Consider the following 13286-nt stretch of genomic DNA (forward strand, 5'->3'; position numbering starts at 1 on the left):
CCACAATGCTTGTCAAAGATCAGGGCACTTTGTAAGTGTGTATCTTTAATTATTTTTTTAGAGCCTCATTTCTCTTTCTCTCTGTTTTGTTTTTCATATTCTTCCCATCTTCCCCTAACTCTCTAGTCACCACAGTGTCCTGTTGAAAAATGGCCTGGTAACTTTGGGGAGTATTTTCAGGCCATGGAGGAGGAGGGAGACTTGAGGAAAACGCTCACAGCCCTGCTGGCTGGCTTGGTGATTTAACTAGGCCATCAGCAGACACCGAAATCATGTACTTCCTCTATGAGAAAGAAACTATGAGTGGGTGGGCGAGTGAGTGAGTGAGTAGAGGCTCGTGTATATATTTAAGTGTGGCATATGTCCTGTTCCACCTGGACTTTGGTCTGAGATCTCCTCCTCTGTTTCATGCTGGCCCCTCGGTCCTGTAAGGATACCTCAGCCAGGAAGGTGGGAGTCTTTGCGTCTCTGCCTGGTTTAACCTCTGGGTCTCCATTTGTTGTGGGCTGCCAGAGCCCTGGGACGCCACAGGAAGAGGGCGTGTGAGGACAGAGCCCTTCGGAAGCACCTGTGCAGTCACACCTCAGCCCTCCTCGAGTCTCACCTGCTTTCCCTCCTCACCCCCACAGAGCAACGATGCCTCAGGGAACACTTGGAACTGGTTGTACTTCATCCCCCTCATCATCATTGGTTCCTTTTTTATGCTGAACCTCGTGCTGGGTGTGCTGTCAGGGTAAGTCCCCCCCAAACCGCCTCCCTTCACTCTGCCAACCGCTGCCCGTAAAAATGCCACCCAAGCTTTGTTCTCACTCACCAGCTAGAGAAGGGGCCCTTCCCTTGCTCTGAGTAATCCACTTAGCAAGCCGTATCCAGTCGTGTAAATTGTGTACCACAAGGATCACCCAGGCAGGAATAGACATGCAGAGGTGGAATCTACTCCGTTTTCTGAGCTAGGCCTCTGGTTACGGGCTCCCTCCATCCAGAGGAAGGGGAACTTCTGTCCAGTACAGACTCCTGCAAAAGATTTTCTCAAGCTTTTTAGACCCGTAACACACCCAGTGAGAAGATTCTATAGAACTTTGTTTTCTGTAACTTAACATTTCAAAACAATAAGTTGGATTTCCTTTCTGTTTCCAAACATAATGATAGCACAGACTTGGCCATGCCTTTTCATAACATATATTGTCCTTCTCTCCCCTGCCACCCAAGAGTTTTTATTTTTTTTTTTTTAAGCAAGCTCTGGTGGCCTAGTGACAAGAAGCTGTGCTGCAATCCCAAAGGCACGCGGTTCGAGGCCACCAGCTGCTCCACAGGAGAACGATGAGCAGTCTCCTCCTGTGCGATTAACTGCCTCTGAAAACTACCAGAGGGGCAGCTGTGGGTCGGTTTCCATTCTACGGGACACAGCAACAATAACAGTCATATAAATGAACTTCACTGTCACAAGAAATATGAGGATTGGATCAATGGCTTCATGGTACAACTCAGGAACCCTAGATTCATCTGTTGTTAAGTGCCGTCGAGTCGTAGGCCACTCATAGCAACCCTGTGAATGACAGTCCTCAACACTTGTGTGACTTTCATCCTTCCTCTAGGTTCATAGGGTTTCTGGAGGCAAGCTATTATGGCAGTTTAATCAGGGAGCACCACCCAACCTGTCCACTGTGGGTAACCATTAATGTATTTGACACATCAGTGTCACAGTGTTCCGCTTCACAGCAACCACAAGTTACCTCTGTACAGCAAGTGGACACACCAGGGCTATACGACCTAGAAGAAGGTTTGGCAAAAAACAATGGAAAAACAGGCCCTTGGGCCCTACCGTATTTTACCATTCCAAGCACGCCCAAATGCCGGTGAACTCTGGACCAGAGAACCCCAGTTCATCTAGCTTCCCACTGTTCTTACCAAAGGCTTCCAGTTTCATGGCTGCTACCTCAGGTTCACAAAACAGCCATCCCATGTTCCAAACAAGAGGAGAAAGGGCACTAGGAAGAAGTGGGGCCTCTGTCAGGGAAGTAAAGCTTATATTTCACCGACTTAACCCAGCCTAACCTAAAAGAGAGGTGGAAATGTGTTTTTAGTTAGGGCATGTTGCCACTTGATGTAAAACTTAGCTGTGTTAGTATCATGAAGACATTGAAAATGAAGGAAGCCCCCAGTGGCGGTGACCTTGTCCGGCCTCACATCTGATTTTCCTTTTTCTTCCACCGTGGTGCCAACTGAGGGGAAATGTGTGAAACTGGCAGAGCTCTTCCCCTCTATAAGATTCTGATGTCTTCCCTGAAGGCGGGCTCCTCTCGTGGAAAACTGTTTCCCGCCAGGGAGTTCTGAACTCCACATACACACGTACCCAGACCCTAGCTGCCGGGTCCTGCACTTATTCTGTGCTTCTACAGGGAGTTTGCCAAAGAAAGGGAGCGGGTAGAGAACCGACGGGCTTTTCTGAAGCTGAGGCGGCAGCAGCAGATTGAACGAGAGCTCAACGGGTACATGGAGTGGATCTCGAAAGCAGGTGAGACCCTTTCACTGAGGGGCCCAGGAATGGAAATCCCAGACCAGATCCCAGGGTCCTGCCTGTAGTTTGAAGAGGGATGAGGGGACGCTCACAGTGGGAGGAGAGACTAAACGAATAGTCTCAGTTTTCAGCAACAGGGATCAGAGTACGATATTCAGATCACCAGGGTGGGGACAACGTCACAGTTTTGAGCTGAGAAATCAGGCATTGGTTTACATTCACCTCTGGTACCTCCTGCCAAAGTACCTCGCCTCCCTGTGCCTCAGTTTTCTTATACATCAAATGGGGATAATGACACATTTACTCTAGCAAGTTATAAGGCAATTGTGAGTATGCAAATAATCCAAGACAGATGTCTTAGGAAGCATAGAGTGTCATTCACGGAAGACATACATGTATTTGTTCAGCCACTCGGTCAACGTGTATGCAGCACCTGCTGTATGCCAACAGCGTGGGTATAGCAGTGAGGAGGAGGAGGGCAGGCAAACAGGCCAAATTTGTATCCTCGGAGACTTACCTTCTCTGGCCAAAGACAGAAAGTAAACAAGTACACAGAGCACTGAGTGCTTTCAAATTCTGAAAAGAAAACTAAAGCAAGCAGAGGACAGAAAGGTTGGAGGGAGCAGTCCAGACAGGGGAGAAGGGGGCAGCTGAGAAGAGACTGGAAGGAAATAATGAAATGTGTGGGTGTCTAGGAGAGGGACTTTGCAGACAGCAGGAGCTGTAGGTGCAAAGGGCCTGTAGTGGGAGCATCATAGCAAGTAGCCCCATGTGGGTAGGGTTGAGTGGGTGAGGCATTGTGGGAGAGGAGAGGCAGGTGGGTGATGGAGGTGGATCAAGCAGGTTCATAAGCCATGGCCTTTTTCTGGAGTGAAGTTTCCCATGGAAGTAATTCTATCCAGTGTTATTACTGTTTTGAGGTGGGGCTGAGTATCCGGATTGGCTGGGTGGCAGGGCGAGAGCATGGAAGGTCCCTTCTCACTCCCTGTCCCAGGGACCCCATCCTCAGGAAAGTCCTTCAGGTGCTGGGGCTTAACTCTGTGTTCTTCCTCCTCAGAAGAGGTGATCCTCGCCGAGGACGAAACCGATGGAGAGCAGAGGCATCCGTTTGATGGTAACTGCTCTGAGCCCTAGGAGGTGGTGGGTCACAGGGCAAATGGGATTGGTGGAGCCAAGGGGCAAGAGGAGAGGTTTCTGGTTCTAGGGGCCTCTAGGGAGTGTGCAAGGGGCCAAGTCATGCCAGGAACGAGAGCCCGAGTCAGATCCGGTTTATCTGGGAGCACCAAGAATCTGCTTTCCTGAGAAATATCAGGACTTCAGGAGGGGGTTTGCATTTTCTGGTCTCTCTTCTAAATTATGTGTCTCACTTCTTTAACTCTGTCCCTTAGTTCTGTTCATCTGTAAAATGGGCATCATAACAGTAATAATAGTACCTTCCTTATTGACCAGGGAACTCCTGGTGGTGAGGTCTGTAAGGAGTTACACCTCTCTGGTGGTTTGAAGCTGCCAGCAGCTCTTCAAGGGGGGAAAGGGGGATAATCTTCTCCTTTGTGATTTAGAGCCTCCCAAAACCCGCTGGAGGGTCAGCTATGAGTCAGTTCCAACTCGACAGCAATGAGGTTTTTCTGTTTTGGCCTTACTGACTGACGGTGGGAATTGAATCAGTCATTAGGATACTTAATGCAATGCTTATGGTCACACAGCACCATTTGTATTTGCCAACTAAATAAATACTAGTCCTAGTTCCACCTTGAATCCACCTCATTGTTAAGGGCTATTATCTCTCATGTTAGACGTTTGTCTAGACAGAGCAAGGACTCTTGATTAAAAATTCTGGAGGTGAGAAGGATATGACGCTTGGGGCTCCCGTAGGTTATAATTCCAAAGTACTTTAATGGGAAATGTACATTACTTCTTCTGGAGTGTAATCTTTTTTTTTCTTTAGTTTTTTTATTATTTTGTGTGTGTGCCATCAAATTGGATCTGACTGGTACAGGAGGAGATTGTCCCTCCTTCTCCAGCAAAGCATCTAGTGGATTCAAACCCACGTACCTCCGGGATTGCAGTGCAGCTTCTTGCCACTAGGCCACCAGAGCTCCCTAGGAGCTTTAACCAGTTTCCTTCCAACAGCCCGCTTTGTAAAGCAGACCCTGAATATGAATGGGGAGAAGGAGTTTAAAGTATGTCCATAAACCCAGCCTTCCAGGACCTTGGGTCCGAGTAAAGGGTAGACTCTGTAGGAATTACTGTAAGAGCTCCCAAAACCAAAGAGAAGTCTCTTTGCATTTAGAGATAGACCAGAAAGAAATGCTCACTGAATGATATAATAATAATAATAATAATAATAATAATAATAATAATAATAATAATAATTTTCTAAAATATGCATCTTATTGCTTGGAATTATCTTCTCACACAGTAGGGAAAATGGGAACTGTCTGGTTAGATAGTAATGACTTGTGACTGAAAATCCAGGGGATTTGAAGGACATAAATGAACTGGGATCCTATCTCAGCAGGTTATAAGGTGAAGTTCACTATTTTGTTGGAGAAGGAATTATCCTTGGGAGTGTCTAAGGCATTTTATTAGCTGTGTACACTTGAACTTGTCCCCTGGAGAACTCCTTTGAGAGTAGCACTGAGTGCTGGGGAGTGGAGGTGCCCCGATCCCAGTTTGTCAAGCATACATAGTAGTAAAGAGAGTGGACTGTTTTTCATGAGTCTCAGGCCTCCTAGGAGGTGGAGTTTCTGAAAAAGCTCAAAACAGAACACAGGAAAAATAACGGAGCTCTGGTAGCCTAGTGGCAAGAAGCTATACTGCAGTCCCAGAGGTTTGTGGTTTGAATCCACCAGATGCTCTGCTGGGGAAGGAGGGACAATCTCCTCCTGTACCAATCAGATATGATTTGATTGTACACATACACAAAATAATAAAATAGACCAGAGGAAAAATAGTGATTGAGTCCAGACCAGAATCAGACTGAGCAGGACTTCACCCCTTGGATGTAGTCAGTAATCTCCTCGATTACTGAAATCTCCAGTTTCCTCCCCTGTAAAATGGGCTTCCCAGTTTCATTCGTTCATTCTCATTGCTGTAAGAGTCAGGACCGACTCATAGCTGGTCTTCCATCGGGTTTCTGAAACTGTAAATCACACAAAAGGAGATAGGCCATCTTTCTCTGGCGGGGAAATTCCAGTTGTCCCCAGATTGTCTCAAGGGCTAGATTTCTAATTAAAAAAAAAAAGAGCTCGGCATCCCACCCAGTGCAGGACACACAGCCCGTGACTGTCACCGTTATGCAAAAAGGGTAACGTCTTGTTCTCTTGCCATGTTTCCATTGTTGGAGCTCTGCGGAGAGCCACCATAAAGAAAAGCAAGACAGACCTGCTCAACCCCGAGGAGGCTGAGGATCAGCTGGCCGATATCGCCTCTGTGGGTGAGTCTCTTCTGCGTCCCGTTTGTCATCGTCCCCGAGAGATGAAGGGGCTCATGGACGGGGAACCAGGCTGCCTGGATTTGTGTCTCGGCTTCTCCCCTTCGGCCTGTGTGCTGTGAGTCAGGTTACATCATTGTGGGAGTAATCCCTATCTTCAAATATAGTAAAGATTAATCGACACAAACCATGCAGATCAGTACATGGCAGAGAATAAGCACTATTATTATTATTATTATTATTATTATTATGTGCCATCGAGTGACCTATGACCGTATGTACAACAGCCCTAAACCCTCCTCCATCCTGTGTCAATCTTACTGTCTCTGACACACCTACCCCATTACCCAGTCACTGAATCAATCCATCTCATCGAGGGTCTTCCTCTCCTGCACTGACCTTCCACCCTCCCAAGCATGATGTCCCTCTCCAAGGACTGGTCCCGCCTTGCAACATGCCCTAAGTGTGTCACATGAAGCTTCAGAATCCTTGGTCACACCCTCTCTAGACGAACCTGTTTGTTCTCCTAGCATTCCATGGTATATTCAGTACTTCTCCAGCACCACAGCTCAAAGGCATCAATTCTTCTTCTATCATCCCTAGTCATTGTCCAGCTCTTTGATGCATAGCAAGTCATTGCAAAGACTAGGGCCTGAATCAGGTGCACCTTAGTCTCCAGACAGACACCATTGCTCTTCAGTACTTTGGAGAGGTCTCTGACAGCAGACTTCCCCAATGCAATTTGTCTTTTAATTTCCTGGCTGCTGTTACCAGGAGTGCGGATGTGGAACCAAGCAAACTAAAGCTGTTAATAACCTCAGTCTCTTCACCATCTATCATGATGCAGCCAATCAGCCCAGTGGTGAGAATCTTTGTTTTCTTGAGGTTGAGCTTCAGTCCATACTGAAGGCTGTAGTAGTCCTTGACCTTCTGCAGCAAGTGCTTCAGGTAGGCTGATAAAAGCTATTAGCATGCTTGTCTGCTAACCGAAAGGTTGGAGGTTCAAGTCCACCCAGGGACACCTCTGAGGAAAGACCTGGCAAACTATTTCTGAAGAATCAGCCACAGAAAGTCCTGCGGAGAGCAGTTATACTCGGACAGAAATCACGGGCCAGCGGCAATTGGTACTAATGAGTCTGGCTAGTATCTTCATCGTTTGTTACTCATTAGGGGCTTACTCTGCCAGGTGTCCAGCTGTAAACAAGACAAAGATCCCTGCCCGGGTGGAACCTGCAGTCCAGGGTTGGAAGTAGATTAATTAAGAGACAGTTTCATGCATGACATGTCATGATGATGGTGTTACAGAGGGGAACAAGGAGCTCTAGCCTGCCCTGGCGGAGTGGGACGTGGTAAGGGAGGGCTTCTCGGAGGAGGTGGCATTAAGCCTAGAACTGTCGGGTGAATAGGAGTTCATCATGGGCAGTGAGAGCAGAGACTGTGTGGAAGGCTGTTTCCCGCACTGCTGCTGTGGTTACAAGGGGCAGAGCTTAAGTGGTGATATAAACATACCTTTTTTTGCTGGATGAGTTTTAAAACCTAGCACTGAGTTTTGACCTCCTTTTCCTCCCAATCACATACCCTGTAGCAGGTGGAGACACTCTAGTTTGTTTTGCTGTTACTCTCTTTCATGGTTTTTGAGTTTGTTTCCAGTCTCTGCTCTTGCGAAGCACACTGCTGTGAACATTTATGTACAATTACTCCCCCCACCCTTTGGGCGTATTTCCTTGGGGATAATTATAGGATCAAAGATATTAACAGCTTTTCAACTCATTATTCACAGAGCCATTCTGAGTGTTGGAAACATTGAACCCGTTTATAAACCTGCCAAGCGCACATACGTTCATGGCATTCCACCCCAGCCATTCCATTTTGCCAATTTTAATTTCTTTCCCCGGTTAAGTAGGTGTGTAATAATACCTTAAAGCTGGTTTTAATTGGCATTTTTAATTTCTAGCCAAAACACGCTTGTTCTTGTCACGATGAACTGTTTCTGTTTCCATTGGAGAAGATACCTGTTTATCTTCTTTGAGCACGTGTCAGGAACTGGAACATTCCATCAGTGCTCTGTGCATTTTGTCAGCTAGGTCTGGTTGACATATTTTCCCAAAATGTCAGCTTCAGGTTTGGTTTGGTTTGGTTTTGAACTTTTTGTTTTTACCCTCTTTATGTGTTTTGTTGGGGTCTTTTTTATTGATTTTCATGAAAGTTTACAGAAACTTAGGGGTTTCTAGTCATTCATTGTTGCACTTTTATCCCTGTCCACCCCCTCCCCCCAATTTGTTCTTCTCTTTGAAAATTCTTTCGTTGTTTTACAGTCCCTCCCCCCAAGTCCACTCCACTGTGTAGCCTCCATTCTGGACTCCTGTCATGACAATAATACCTAATCATGTATCACTTTTAAACAGTTCTCTCCCTCATTTGTTTCAATGCAGTATACATTATTTATCCCCTCTTTCTCAGTCTTCCCTCAAGCCCGATGTCCTGTTTTACAACAGTGGTCCTATTGCAATATTTGTCCTTTTGTGACTGAGATACTTCACTCAGCATAATGTCCCCCAGGGTCACCTGTATATTATATATTGTATAATATTTCATGAGTTCCTTATTTTTCAATGCAACATAGTATTCCATTGTGTGAATATACCACAGCTTCTCTATCCATTCATTTGTTGATGGGCACTTAGGTTGTTTCCAACTCCTTCCTATTGTGAATAAAGCCGCAATAAACATGGGTGTACATATATCTGCTTGGGTGGCAGTTATGATTTCTCTAGGGTAGAACTTTTTTTTTAACACTGATGAGCAAACTTTTTTCATATCATATTTATTGAATGCTAGTCATTGAAAATGCTTTGGTACTCAAACTGTGATCTCCTCAAAGAACAAGATTGCTATTGTTGATGTTAGGTGCCACCGAGTCAGCCCCTAACTCATAGTGCAGAGAACAAAAAGCACCCTGGGCCTATAGTAGACATTCCAGCACTTGCCGCTATGATCCATAGTGTCTTCATTGGCTAATTTTCAGAAATGTACTACCAAGCCTTACTTCCTAGTCCATCTGAGTCTGGAAGTTCTGCTGAAAGTTGCCCTTCATGCACACAAGGTAGCCCTTTTCATCAGTCATCCTGGAAAAGGCGAAAGTCATGAAAGCCAGTGGAGCAAAGACAGAGGGAAAGGAGCATTCTCAGTCACTGGCGACAGGGGGGTAAATTTGTGCGGTGTGCAATTTGGCTTTATTTAAGAACAGATGTTTATGCTTTACTCTGTCCCAGCCCTTCGTATAGTAGCTTTGCTTCTAGAGTTAAACAAATAAAAAACCAGACTCCCTGTCCCAGAGCGGAGATAGTCTACACTGGGATGCAAAATAGCAAGATTACCACTGGTGGGAAAGATGTTTGAGACCCATGGTGGACAGTGTTTGGTGGAGCTTCCCGATTAAAACAAGCTTGGAAGCAGGAGTAGCATCCGCTTCCGAAATGGCTTTTCTCCAGAAACTCTATGAACAGTGCTCAGGCCTTCCGTTCATAGAGTCACTGTGAGTCGTCGACCACTTGACGGCACCTCACAACAACACAACAAAAAGGATGTTAGACAATGCTATGTACAATATGATGCCATTTTTTAAAATAATGTTAAGAAATTCCACATCTACATAAAGAAGATGTGGAAATTGGAAGATCACAATGGATTTTCCCCTTCTGTATTACATTTTTCTCCAATATATGAATTCATGGTCTACATTACCTTTGAAATCAGAAAATTAAATGTTGTTATGTGCTGTCAAGTCGCTTACCACTCATATCAACCTTATGTGCAACAACTCTGAACCCCATTCTATCCTAAGCCAGCCTTATTGTCTCTGACACATCTACCCCCATTACCCGAGTCAGTATATCAGTCTTATCTCATCGAGGGTCTTCCCCTCTTGTGCTGCCCCTCTACTCTCCCAAGCATGATGTCCCTCTCCAAGGACTGATTCCTGCTTGCAGCATGTCCAAAGTATATCAGACAAAGCTTCAGAATCCTTGCCTCCAAGGAGCAGCCTGGTCTCACCCTCTCCAGGATGAAACTGTTTGTTCTCTTATTAGTCAGTCCATGGTATACATTCAATACTCTTCTCCAGGCGAGCTCTGGTGGCCTAGTGGCAAGAAGCTGCAACTACAGTCTCAGAGGTGCACGGTTCAAATCCACCAGATGCTCTACTGGAGAAGGAGGAACAATCTCCTCCTGTACCAGTCAGATCTGATTTGACGGTACACACAAAAAATAATGAAATTAAAACTTTAAAAAATTTTAAAAAATACTCTTCTCCAACATCACAGCTCAAAGGCATCAGTTCTCCTTCTATCATCCCCCAGTCATTGTTCAGCTTTTCAAACAACATATTAAATATGTTGATTGAAGCACGACATACTTAATATGGATTACAGCCTTAAGAAAATGAAATAAAGCTGATTTAAAACAGCAGAAACTCTGACTGCTATAAATTCTTAAGGGCTTTAACAAGAAGGTTAATGGTTCAGTCTCACCCAGAGGAACTAGAAAGGCCTGGTAATCTGTTTTTAAACACACTGGCACACAGTTCTGTTCTGAACACAGGGGTTTACCAGAAGTCAGAGTGAGTTTGATTGGTAGGGTGACAAGACCTATTGTTATCCATCTGATTCCAGCTCTGTCACATCTGTCTCCCATGAAGTGATTAATGGGTTCGAACCGACAACCTTTAGGTTAGGAGCACTTAACCACTGCACCACCGGGGTTCCTTATGGTGACCATGCAATCTAAAAAAATAAAGCAACAGTGATGAAGTGTAGGGAGTGGTGACGAGGGGTCTAAAAGCTGAACAAGGCAGCGAGAATTTAATCAGTGAAGAATCCAAAAGAGGCTTTGCTTGTGAGGCCTTGTAAATCTAACCTCGGCAGGGATCTGGCTGGAGGAGGCATTGCAGGGAGCCATGACTGACGATTAAGGGGTTTTTCTGTGCAAAACCCTGCCCCAGACTAAAGTGCCTAGGTTCAAGGTAGGTTTGTGATAGATGATAGATAGATAGATAGATGATAGATAGATAGATAGATAGATAGATAGATAGATAGATAGATAGATAGATAGATGATAGATTTATGATAGAGAAGAGGCAGCTCGGAAAACAAAGGAACCAAAGTTGAATATCGTCAGGATAGATGCTGTCCTAGTCCATCCTGACTCCTGGCCACCCTCCGTCAGGTTACTGAGGCTGTAAATCTTTACAGGTAGCCAATGCCTCATTTTCCTCCTCAGGAGTAGATGGTGGATTTGAACCACCAACCTTTCGGTTAGCATCCCAACATCTATGTCACTATTTGCCACCGCAGCTTCTGCCATAAACCAAAGTGACAGTGTCTGGCTAGCACAGAGCCTGGCGTGTTGGAGGTGCTCGGGTACCATCCCTCTCCCTTTCAGTGAATAAGGTACAAGTAGAGATCAGGAAAGGCATCCTCAAGGAGACGCACCTGAACTTGATTTCTGTCTTGAGCTACAGTAGATTGTTTCCAGTATATATTATGTGTTAGGCTTTGTACTGAGGTGTTTTAACATAATTATTCCTCACAGCATCCCTGGAATATAAGAAATACAGTTGTCCCCAATTTATGCGTGAAGATAATGAGCCCAAGGAGGAAAGTAACTGGCCACTCACCAGTGGGCAGTGCGGCTGAGGTCCTCAGAGTGGCTCCAGCGAGGGAGGGCGTCAGAGAGCAGCTACAGACAGTGGTCAGCTCCTCTTCCCCGGAGCATCCCTCCCCAACCTCCAAGAGTCTCATTCACAAGCCCTTGTTCCTGTGCTGCCGACAGAGGCTGGAAGTGCCTGACTGGGAAGACCCGTGAAGAGCCCCTCAGGGCCCTAGTGCCTGTGGGATGGGGCATGGTGGGCCTGAGAGGAGGACCTTCCTGTTGAGGGGCTGCTGCAGCCACCAGGCATGGCCAGCTGCTGCCAGTAGAAATGTCCCCTTTTTACTTTCTCACATGGCCTCTTGGTCCAGGAGAGTTGACCAAGAACACGGGCTTCAAGTACCAGCTCAACACATTTTCCATCCCTGGACCTATTCACTTGTTTTGGGAGCCGTACGATGGGGACAAGAGCCCTGGAGGTGCTGTGGTTAAAGCTCGGTCAGAGATTTGGATCAACCAAAGGAGAAAGAAGAGGCAGCCTGCATTCGTAAAGACGACGGTCTTGGAAAGGCTGTGGGGCAGTTCTGCTCTACCCTTCAGGTTGCGTAAGTCAGAACTGACTTGATGGCACTTGGTTTCTGTATTTTAACAGCAAAGTCATCACTTGTAAATGATTGAGCTTTATCACGTGTTCATCAGCTGACTCTGAGTTGAAACGTGACAGCAACAGACTGGGTTTGGTTTTGTGTTTCATGCTGGTGAGGACATTGTGATGGCTCCTGTACCACAGGATGTGATAAGGATTGGGGCCTTAGCCGGTAAACTGTTTCCCACAGAGCCTTGTGCCTGCTAGCTACTCATTGAATGTCAGTTGTTACTTTCATCCAAGAGATGCTGACATCCATGTTTTTATTCTCCCCATTTTCAGCTGTGGACCAATAACTCTCACTTTCACAAAACCTTTATGAACCAGTGTGGCCCTTGGGTGCCAATATGGTTAGAATTTTGCTAAAAGGAAGTGGTGTCCTGCAAGGTCACAGGCTGCCTTTAGAGCCGTATTCCCCACAGGGGTTGATGTGTCGGAATTAGTGAGACTGGCTCAGGACAGGGAAGGGTTCAGAGCTGCTGTACATCGTGTCGCTATACATTGCAGGTGACTCAATGGCACATAACAACAGTAACATACTATGACAGGTTTGGAAGCAGGAGTGGCATCCACTTCCTAAATAACAAGCCTCCAGAAACTCTATGAACTTCAATAAACATCGATAGTTGTAGAGGGGCTTCAGGCCTTTTGTTATAGGGTCACTATGACTTGGGCTCAACTCGAAGGCAATCAACAACATGCTTGCTGTTGTGAGGTGGGTTCAGTGAGCGTGCTGAATGGATTAGTGGAAGAAGAGAAAGCAAGAAAGAAAGAACAAAGAAATGAGCAGATGAATTACTGGATACTTAGTAAGCAAATGATGAATGAATGGAGAATTGGAAGGAACGAATAAATGAGCAAAGGTGTGATGAGTGAATGATCAAGCAATGAATGAACAAATGTTTAACTGAATATAGATGAGTGAGCACATAAATGAACACAATTGAAGGCTTTTGAGGAGAAGATAAACTCATTCTTGTCCAAAACTGAGGAGTCCCTGTTTGGTGCAATGGTTAATGCTATCTGCTGCTAAACAAGAGGTC

At 45.7% G+C, this 13286-nt stretch overlaps 1 protein-coding gene across 1 annotated transcript in view; it reads left to right on the plus strand.

Annotated features, from left to right (window-relative positions):
* Positions 1-13286, plus strand: part of CACNA1A (calcium channel, voltage-dependent, P/Q type, alpha 1A subunit) — a gene marked incomplete at its 5' end in the record, with an annotated part of 317117 nt that overhangs the window by 175823 nt on the left and 128008 nt on the right. Inside the window, 4 exons of the mRNA XM_006900825.1 lie at positions 630-733; positions 2400-2515; positions 3576-3632; positions 5865-5954. Of these exons, the coding sequence (XP_006900887.1) occupies positions 630-733; positions 2400-2515; positions 3576-3632; positions 5865-5954 (367 nt within the window). The remainder of the gene's footprint in view (positions 1-629; positions 734-2399; positions 2516-3575; positions 3633-5864; positions 5955-13286) is intronic.

Source organism: Elephantulus edwardii, unplaced genomic scaffold, assembly GCF_000299155.1.
Source record: "Elephantulus edwardii isolate Elephantulus edwardi_28Jun2011 unplaced genomic scaffold, EleEdw1.0 scaffold00296, whole genome shotgun sequence".
Classification (NCBI taxonomy): Eukaryota; Metazoa; Chordata; class Mammalia; order Macroscelidea; family Macroscelididae; genus Elephantulus; species Elephantulus edwardii.